At 45.3% G+C, this 10,912-nt stretch overlaps 1 protein-coding gene across 3 annotated transcripts in view; it reads right to left on the bottom strand.

Moving 5' to 3' along the window:
- Positions 1-1,723: 1,723 nt before the first annotated feature.
- ERBB4 (erb-b2 receptor tyrosine kinase 4) overlaps positions 1,724-10,912 on the bottom strand; it is a 629,260-nt gene continuing 620,071 nt past the window's right edge. For all 3 annotated transcript variants that reach the window (XM_030453944.1, XM_030453945.1, XM_030453946.1), the window contains one exon: positions 1,724-10,349. In XM_030453944.1, the coding sequence (XP_030309804.1) occupies positions 9,913-10,349 (437 nt within the window). In that variant the 3' untranslated portion in view covers positions 1,724-9,912. The remainder of the gene's footprint in view (positions 10,350-10,912) is intronic.

The raw sequence follows: 10,912 nt of genomic DNA, 5'->3' as shown, positions 1-10,912 counted from the left end.
AGTGCACAGACTGTGCTGTTCAGTCACTGCCCGAGAACCTGAATTCAGTGGCTTTTCAGCTTTCCTACCTGAGCAGCAGAGGGCTGTAAACTGTTTCACTGGGAAATAGTTTATTGATATTGATTTAATTATTTATTTATGGTCCAAGCAAACCCACTTAGGGAAGGCGTGTATATTTTATTATTTTAATGTTTATATTTATTATATATAATATAATATGTAGTATATCTAGATCTAGATCTAATCTAGATATATACAGTATGTCATTGAACTGTGTATTTCCCTATGTATTGTATCGCTGTTCAATGGCCTTTCTAGACTACTGGGTATAACACGTTGAGGGCATTAATGACATGAACAGTTGCAATCCCAAAAGACTGGAGCATTTTACAATATGTCACAGAAAAGCCAAATGACCTTTACTGTTCTGGTAGGTTTGACACCCTCTCCAGAGCCCTGGCCATGTGGAGGGCCAGGGCAACAGCGTGTGTGGGGACAGGAGATGGATTTAGGGTGCGCGGAGACCCACGGGCTCACCCGGGTTGTGTGAGGGGAATGCCGGGCTCAGCCCCCCCGCTGTGGGGCGGTCCCTGACAGACCAGGGGTGATGTCTGCAGGGATGGGGATTGAAGGGGGCAGCAGTGGGCATTTGGCTGCGGGGTTCACGCAGCCCTTCTAGGGGTTATGGGGTGGGCAGTGGGTGGGTTACATTTGACAGGGGATCTGAAGGTGCATCTGCCACAGCCGGAGCAAAGCTTGGGCAGGCAAGGGTGAGGGAGGCAGTGAGGAAGTGTGTGGGGTGCAGATGGGAGCAGGCAGGTACCGTGTGGCTGCTGAGTACTTGTGGCTTTCTTTTATTTATGGCACTGCGGGTGTGGGTGCATGTGGCTGTGTCAATAAACATCTCACACACACACAGACACGGCCACAGTGACAGGCACATAGACAAGTGCACACAAATACAGACATGAGGACAAAGACACAGACACATACAGACACACACAGACATACAGAAACAGACACGTGGATACAGACAAAAAGACACAGAAACAACAGACACACACATGAACAGACACAGATACAGACAGGCACATGTACACACACAGACACAGAAACGCACAGACACACAGGCAAACAGGCACACACCCACACACAGACATGGACAAAGACACAGACACACGTGGACACAAACACAAAGACAGGCATATGGACACTGACAGAAACACAGAGAGACACATACAAGTGCACACATACGCAGACATGGACACAAAGACACATGGACATGGACACACAGAGACAAAGAGAAATGCACCTCAACACAGAAGTATGGACACACAGACAGACACAAAAACAAACACACAGGGACACAGAGAGACCCACGGAGTAAGAGACACACACAGACACACGCACAGAACCACAGACACAAAGAACACAGAGACATGGACATACTGACAAACTCAGAGACACCGACACAGACACGTGGACACAAACATACTCAGGGATAGACACAAAGACACAGGGTACTGTGGGGGTTGGGTCTATGGGGTGGTGTCAGGGTGGTCTTCCAGCAGAGTGGGGGGACTGTGGGTCAGGGAGTGGGTGGATTGGGGTCAGGATGGTTCCCCGCAGCCCAGCTGGGGTCCCCCTCACTCTGCCAGGACACGGGGAGTCCCTGCTGCTGGAAGCACTCATGGCCTGACAAGGGGTTTCAGACATACACAGAGACTTTTTTCGTATTTTATTGAATTTCATTTATATTAAATTAAAAATATATTTCTGACAGATTCATGTAACAAAAAGGCAGAACAGTTTTCAAATTGTTCAGCTGGGATGAGCGTGGGTTGATGCAAGGTGGGTCGCAGTCTACATTTGCCTTAACAAACAGATACAGCTCTACCCCAAGGACCGTGAGGAGAAACTCGGGACTGCACACGGGGGAGGGAGGGGGGGGATATATAACCACACAAAGAGAAGAGCCACAGGTTTCTCCCCAGCTTCCAAACAAGACAAAAGGGGAGGGAAGAAAACAGAGAAAATAAACAAGAAACCATGAAAAGAAGGAAAAATTATGCTAAAATATGTCCCTAATATTAACCCAGGTCAGTAAGTATTGTAACAGTGCATAACCCGCGGTAGCTAAAATATGAGGAACGAAAGGTTAAAGTAACGTTACGCCACACACAACTGGCATACCCTACTGTGTAAGCAAGTGCAGAAAATCTGAACACACCACAATAGTGCTAAAACACAGAATCACACAGAATGCCAAAAATGGTACTTCTAACCAAAACCAGAGGGTGGGAAGGGAAAGAAAAGGGGAGGCTTAAATCACAAGCAAATTACCTATATACAAATCAACCCTAAGGACAATTATGTTCCAAATAATGGTGTCCACAAGGAAAATAAAAGCAACATTATCCTTATTTACAAATGCAACTAGCTGTGTCTTTAACAAGCTATAAAAATACTATTCACATTTTCAAAGTAACATACAGTAGTTTTTTGTAGGCTTTTTTTAATTTTTTTTTTTTTGTTTCAGAAAGGCAGCTAACTCTGAATGCATCACTTTGCAAGAAATGCAGATCTTCCCCAACACACTGATGCTTCTCTTCTTCTAAAGGTTCTTCATAAGGCAGAAGTATTGATGGTTTTTTTGTCCCTTTTCCCTTTGAGAACATGGAGAACTGGCTGAAACCGACACCCTGCCCATCTCCCTCCCACCCACCTCCTGTGGTTGTTCCTTTCCTTTGGGATGGGCTGGATGCAGTGGTCACAGCCACCCCCCTCACTGTGCCTGGATTCTTGTCCCTGTGCCTCCTCCCAGAGGGGAGGGGACAGTAATGTCATCCTTGGAATCAGCCTCATCAGAAAAGAACAACTTGAGGCTGTTCAAGACAGCCAGGTCAGGACACACATTTTGGATATCTGTACTTCTAGAAAGACACAGCTTTTCCCCTCAGTTTCCCCTCCCTACTCTAACACTGCTACAGCCTGAAAATTCTGCCTTATGATGCTGGGGAAATCGCAAAAATTGGGCAAAAACAAGGGACTAAAACCACTGTGAATCATGTATCAAATGTGCACCAATTTCTAACATTAAGATGCTATTAAAAATTGTTTCCATTGACCTGCATGCTCCTCTTAGCTTACCCCACTGTAAAAAGAGAAGTACTCAGCACCTACCTTCAGTGCCCACCTTCAAAGGAACAGTGGTTGAGTGCATTCAAAGTTAGCTCCCCCTTACACAGCTGCTCAGTTAGTAATCGACCCATTTAACAGCAGTACCAGTTTATGCTACATATGTCAGAGTACCTTACCTCGAAAGAACGGCATACATATCTACACTTACTTATAAAATACCATTCACAGTTTATTACTGTGGTTATCCCAAAAGGGTTTAGTCTTCGGAGTGCTATGGACAATACAGTGTTTACTCCCTAAGAGAGCTCAAAGGTGGGGCAGGGCACGGGGACAGTGGTGCCACGGGGACCAACCTGCTGGCAAAGGGTGCTGAGAGCCAGCGCAGGGCAGCAGCAGCCCCGGTCACCTCTGAGCTGTGCAGGATGCACCTTCACCCTGGTGCTTTCATCCACCACATGTCTGGAGCCTGATTTCATGGCTTTGTTACTGGGGAGGAGAAGAACTGGGACGTAACAACTCACACTACATAACACCTTACAAATCTCCCCTGAAAGCCCCTCTCTACCAAGGTCCACAAAACTCAAAATTAAATAATAAAACAGGAAGAAACAGCAGCTCTGACTCTTCTTGTTTCCTAATGGGGATCATGTCCTTAGTCTTCTCCCTCACACCTTTACTTGGCTCGTGGGCACAGAACCCAGCTGGAGAATGCTGTGGGTGGAAACATGTCCTCAGTCTGGCTCCAGATAGGAGATGTGCTCGGCTGCTGTTTGTCCCACTGATTCCCACTGCTTTCTGAACACTGAAAGGTGCTCTGCAACACCCAGACCTCTGGACTGCAGCCTTCACTGCCTTTCCCCTGAGCAATGAGCCCACCAGTGGAACAACCTGCTAAGTCACACAGCAGTACAGGAAAAGAAAATCAAAACAACAGTGGAGATGTGATTTTTGGACATTTTAGAGCAGCATTTCAAACCACAGAGCTTTAATTCTGTTATTTATTCCAAATTTGAAAGCCCTAGTTGTAACAGTGACCTTTTCTACCCGTGTAAAGCTCAGCAAGAGCCAGAATATAAAGAAGAGAGGGAATTCTTCAAACAGGGAAGCTGCCCTGTGGAACAACTGCAGCTCCTTTCATGTGATGAAGTGTGAACATTCCAGCTAACCAACCCCCCACACACACAGCCTTGGCTTTCTGAAAACAAAAATCTGAACCCAAACCAAAGATTTTATATAACAATAGACAAAACTTGTTAGCAGCAGAGATCTAAGATCCTCAGCAATGAGAATACTGCAAGTGATAGAGCTAGAAGAGAACAGGTGAACAGTCTTCATGTAGCTCCAAGTAACACCTTTGGAAAAATATCTGCAAAGAGAACTCAAGGTGATCCTGTCCTCTTTGAGGTACCCTTCAAGAACCATGGAGGTGACTGATAACTGGAGGCTTGGTCCTGGTTCATGCTAAACATGACTGTTCCACCAGTCACCCTCAAGCTAAACAGCCTTCAAAGCAGGTAAATACCCACCTGAGCCTCCACAGTTCCAAAACACGATTGGGAAACCAGGATGAAAGCCTGGATATGCCAGGTGTGCAAAGTGAGTGAAAAAACACCCCAAAAAGTGAGTGATACCTCAGGTGGCAGTCCATGGGGCACCTCTGTTTCTCCCCCTATGAGGGTGGGCAGAGGGAGGGTGTGAGTGTCCCTGTGTGTGCACGTGTGTGCTGCCCTCTCCATACAGAGCTGTCTGCATGGGGTGCACAGAGCTCCTGCGGGAAGCGGGGCTGATTGGGGTGCCTGCTGCTACCCTGGGGAATTACATGACCAACAGCCTAATCCTGATTTGTGCAAAAGCCACCTCATCTCCCAGGTGGTATAAAGGCGTCCAAATAAACCTTTCATTCCTTCAGCTGCCAGCATGATGTAGGACAATTACACAGACACCCCAGGGGAAAAAATAAATTTCTTTAACATCTGAGTTCCCTGTATAGGTCCATCCTCAAGAAAACCCAACCTATATCTCTAGGATGATTTAGCTCACATCTGGTGCTTTTCCCCAATGCTGCCCAGTCCCACCTATAGCCTTGGAAAGAACTGATCCACAGAGAGTCTGGTCTGTCACAGCTGCCATTTCATTTGCTTCTGGGTTGGGACTGGTGGTGCCTGAGGGTGGGGGAAATGCTCACCCATAGCTCCCTCTCAAATCTTTATTGCAAACTGGTATTGGATGGATAGCCCCTGGTTTAGCTGCCCAGTCCCAGCTCCATGGGCCCCAAGGGCCCTTCACACTCAGCCATTGGGCTTACCAGCTGAAGAACAGGAAAGGCATCTCTCCATTAATCCAGGAAATAAATGGAATGAGAACTCTGAGTACAGTTCCTGCAGCCAAGAGATGCATTTTCTACTAAATAAGTTGTGTGGCCAGGGTTAACATAACCTTTCTCTGTACAAAATTCTGGGCTGAGCTTCAGATGCCTGAAACAGACTCACATGGTAGCTCCTACTGCTGATACTCTCTCCAATCTACTTCCATTGCTTGCTACTTGTGTGAGGTGACCATTTGGAAAGCAAGCTCTAAATACTCTGCTATTTCTGACTGAATGGCCACGTAAGAATCCCTCCTGGCAATTTTGCAGAAAAAGAAAAATTTGAAAAGAGCTGAAGAAAGAAACCTGAAAGTAGTTGGTTTCAGTCAATTATGTTACAACAAGTCAATCAGATCCAGCATCCATGTTTCTCTGAAGCAACCCTCAGGTAGATAATAACATCTAAGACAAGTATCATTGAAAGAGATTAGGAAAAAAATAAGCCCTTGTTCTCTTTCATTTAGTGTGTTGCTTTGTGCCTTGGACAATGGCTGATACACGCTCAGGTACCTGCTCTTGAAAAATTTGTCACTACTCTTCTATCAATCAGGTTACAATATGGGAAAGGAACACATTTGCAAATAAGAGACTGCATTATAAAAATCCATAAAAACTGACAGTGCTGTATACAGTCATCATAATAGAACCAGAGAATTAATTAAAACCAGACAAAATCTTTGTGTTGATGTTCTCACCAATGGCTTTGTGCTGATAAAATGCAGCTTGTGTGTGGAAATATCTGCTCTTTCTGCAAGCCTGTAATTACTTATTGAAAACCTTGGTCCTCATCTTTCATAACACAATCAGTTCAATATTTGCCACGATTTTGCCATGTACATTGGACTGACTTCTTTCACCAAGCCAGCAGCCATACCCCATGAGGGCCAGGCAGGTATTTCTGCTGATCAGCTTAAAGCAGCCCAACAGTTCTCTTCAGTTTGCTTTTTTAACCATCCCTAAAACTTTCTTTGGCAAAAACACAAAAATCCGCCAAGGCAGCTCAGAGGCACTACTCTTCCCAAGGAAATGTGCATATTTATGACCTGTGTTTCCAAGGCTGTTGCTTTTCCCAGGGAAAAGGAACCTGGTTAACCAGACACACAGCACCACACAGGCCCAGATGCCGCAGCAAAGGTCAAGAGCTGGCACAGCAGGACATACAAGAGGCATTTCTGGCAACTGCATCTCAACCCAGAAGCCCAGGGGGAGAAAACAAAACAAAACAAAACAAAACCAAAACCAAATAAAAAGAGTTTTCCATCATCAAGAATGACCATGTTAATTAACCTAGTAATCCTTTTTTTTTGCCCTCTGCTACCCAAGACAGAGCTCAGCACAGCTCAGCCTGGCCGTGTCCAAGCCCCAGCTCTGTACGGCCCCTTTTGGCCTTCACACTGCTTCACTTCAAGGCACCTCTGCATTTCCATGCTACTTCATATATTATATCACACCCACAGTCAACAATTGAAAGGAATAAATAATTCAAGTCTTGTAAGAAATAAAATGCAGAAATTGTTAAAAACCACCATTATTTACATTTTGATTATTTAATGGGTTTGTTTCCAACACCAGTAACTACTACTTAGTTACCAGAGAAACAAACAGGTCTCACCTTTTGTTAGCAGCTACATCCCAGCACCATCCCCCCTGGGTTTGGAGGGGTGCATCCTCTGCCCCAGCAGCCTCTGAGTGAACCTCTTTGAACTCAAGCACATAAGCTGAACCAGGATTCTGTTTTTTCTCCATTAGGAGTTACTCGGTTAGAAGACTTGTTCAGGGACAAACCAACCCCTTCTCCACCAACCTATGTAAATCCAGCTACTTCTGTGCTGAAACAGGACATCCACAATCCTGTGCCAGTCCTTGTCCCCAGGGAGCTCAGCAAGTGCATCCCAATCTGGCAGGCCTGTGCCTGCACTCCAGACAACACCCTGTGAGCACTACCACGGGAATACCTTCCCTGGAGCTGTGTCCAGGACACCATGCCACCCGCCTCTGCTGCAGCCCCTGCCCAGTTCCTGTCTCTGTCTCCTGCCAACAGGCAAGGCCTCTCAGGTGCTTGATGGTTTTGCAACCATCTGTCCCACCTCAGTGTGTTCAGACTCTTTGGCCACAGACTGGGTTTACAGGTTCGGTATCGGCCACATGGCCGAACACACCTGATGCACAAACATCAGCTGAACCAACCTTGGCCTAGTGATCATACACAATTTGTTTCCCATCTACAAGCAGACCAACAACCCCAGGTTTGAAATCTCTTCATACCTTGGTCAAGCTGACCCTCAGCCACCATGACTTGGGTAACTATTGCTTGCTTTTATTCCTTCCTCTGCTTCCCTACCATTAAAGGTGGGAAGCTGTTGAGATGGCAGGAATTCGGAGGAGCTTGATGCCATTTCCAGACCACTGGTTGTTGCTGGCTTTGTTGCCAGGTTAGGTCACCTTGAAGATCTTGACTTTAACAGTATTGAAACACACAAACTGAAATGCTGTTGTGTCACCTAAGATTTCCATCCATCAGGTATGGTTTCTTTCCCTTTAAAAACATTGATGGATAGAGACATGGGCAGATCTTAAGTACCTGAAGGTACTTAATAGTTCCTTAAGATTTTTGGTGGGAATTGGGCACACAGATGCTCTTAGACACACAGATCTTGGTTTGTCAGGAGCAAGCCATCGCCTCCCTTCCCAGCTCCATCTGCCTTAGGTTTCTAAAATCATCCAAAACTCTTGCTGAAAGACACTTCCAAAGAGGAGCAGGCTGGGAGGTGAGGTGGGGGTGTCTGCCTAAAAACTGAGGTTGACAAAAGCAGAACTAAGTGCAAGGAGACTTACTTATACTTATTTACATTTGTGACGCAAAGCTCTGCAAGTCATGCACATTTTGACTTTCCCAAACCTCATATGCACTGTCTTCCGTGCCAAAGTAATCCTCCTTTTAGAAAGAAGTATTCTGTACTGTGCTGCAAGCCAGAGCAAGACATTTGCTACCTCTTTTCCCTTTCAGGACTTGCTCTACTGTCCTTCACATGGCAGCAGTAAGAGCTGGTTGCTCTGTCACTGTATTCTCTGAAGCAGTCAATGCAATGGCCTCTCAGAACTTGTAGACATTGTTCCAAAGACTTGATTTGCTTCATTTTGGCATTTCCACAGTCATCTTTTAAATATAATTATTATTTAATTTAAAATTATTATTTTTGTATTTTGCTGGTCACTTCCATATTGCTTCATTCAAAACCCAGAAAACAGTTCAAATAAAATCGGAGCTTAAGTGCAAACTAACTTTCCAGTGAACTGCCATGTGCATTTTCTCCTGTCCAGTGTCTTTCTTCCAATTGAAAGGACCCTTTCTGCCACCACCCCACAGAACACCAGCAGCCTTCATGACCCATATCACACTCTCCAGTTCTCCATCTTGTCCTCAGTGTTGCCTGACAGCATCCCCAACTCCCTTCATGAGCATGAAGAAGAAAAAGAGGGAAGAATTTGTTTGGGTCTTTTATGTATCTATCATTAGCTGGTATAAAAAAGGAAAGCAAAGCTTTTTGCATACAAATCTTTGTTTCTTGGCCTGACTTTATTCTTCAAAAAGAATTTGTTTGAGGTGTGGTTTTGCTACTCTCTTCTGAAAGGGTTTTTACGTTCAAAGGGTTTGTCAGGTTGGCACATAAAAAAAAATGGTTGCGTCATGTACCAGTTCTGAGCTGGAGTCTTTGTGGTTAAGAATTGACACAAAATCATGGTGTGGCTCAGAGAAAGGGTTTAGCTGTATATTAGAGTCACATCATCATTTCTTGGAAAGCCACAATGAAGATCTAAACGATTATGAAAAGCCAGGCTGGCCATTTTCGGTTGCTGGGATAAAAAGTGTTAGAGAAAGAAATTGGATTCTCAATCTCAATTACTATGCTATCGCACATGATATAAAAATTGTCCATTTTTTCCCCCTAATGGAAACTGCATTGAGATTTCCAGGAATGCTGTACAGACTCTCATCAGTTCCTGCTGAAGGAAAGAGTCTCTATGAGACTTTCCTATAATGTCTGGGTTGAATCACTGGGAACTATCTTGAGAGCAGGCAACACTGCCACTGGCCTTGACTGGTACTGTCTGGCTTCTCTGATCAGCCGACCCTCTGGATCTGCAGAACGTGAGAATTGCCAGGCTGTACTTGCCTTCTTTCAGTCTCTTCCTTCTTTCCTTCCTTCCAGGTTCCCAACCTAATCTGCAAGTGATTCCAAGACACTCTTTCAACTTGGAAATATCAAAAATGAGTGAACTGGCAAGAAGAGGAAGCTCATGGGAGAAAGAAAGGGAGAGAGGGAAGAGAGAGAAAAGAAGAGCGGGAGAGAAAGAGTGAGGCAGCTAGAAGGGGTTGCCTTTCCACTTCCATAGGCCCACGGTCTCTACACCACTGTGTTTCGGTGTCTGTAGGGTGGTGGAGGCAGCACAGTGCCAGGCTTCAGGGAGAACTCGGAGAGGTATTCGGGATTCTCTGCCACAATGGGCCGGATCCGTCCATTCTGTTTGTAAAAGTATTTTGTGCTGTACTCTTGCAGGTAGTCTGGGTGCTGGAGGGTGCTTCGAGGGGGCAGGCTGTGATTCCAGTAGTCTGGGTTGTCAAAGGCCTTCTTGGCTTTCTCCGGCAAATTGTTCTTCAGGTACTCTGCATTTTCCAAGGTGTTTGCAAAAGTGTTGAGGTACAATGGCTCATTTACGTACTCATCCTCTGCTTTGGGCTGCCCGTTCGGAGCGTTGTGATACTCTGGGTTGTCCACAGCTTGGAGATCTCCATTCTTTCGTCTGGAAACAAATGGGTTCTCTTCCACTGGGTTTAGGTAATCTAAGGAAAGAATGAAAATAAATCAGCAAAGAAAAGGAAGAATCTATCCATGTAGCAATTATCATGTGTGCATTACTGCTAAGCTGTACCAGAAGCAGGACTTGGACTTGTGAATCCTTCCACCCAGACACTCATTCCAGCAAAGCTGGAGGGAGACTCAGCTGCAGCTCTTGTGCCATGGACCATGAGCCTTGTTTGATCCTTAACTTCCAGTCAAAGTATGACCTAGAGAGTCAAACATGCAGGCAACTTCTGACTCTGCTGCTCACTCTCTTGGCAACCTTGGACATATCAGTCAAATCCTCTTCTTTGCAGCCTTTCCATTCAGAAAGCTCTATAGAAATTTTAGTTAAGCCTCGCTGCACAAAACCCATCCCTAAGGACTGACTTCTAAGACAGCTTCATTTCTAACAGAACAATTTGCCTGATTAAAAACCTTCCACCCCTGAAGGACAAAAGGCCTTGAAGCATTATGAAAAAAATGATTCAAATGAGCCCTAGAAAGAGATCAAGAGAATCTTACATCAGCTCCAAAACATGACTCGGAGCAGGTTATAGTTGCT

Source organism: Calypte anna, chromosome 7 (assembly GCF_003957555.1).
Source record: "Calypte anna isolate BGI_N300 chromosome 7, bCalAnn1_v1.p, whole genome shotgun sequence".
Lineage (NCBI taxonomy): Eukaryota > Metazoa > Chordata > Aves > Apodiformes > Trochilidae > Calypte > Calypte anna.
The sequence above is the reverse complement of the archived record's forward strand: the minus strand, read 5'-3'. Positions and strand labels throughout refer to the sequence as shown.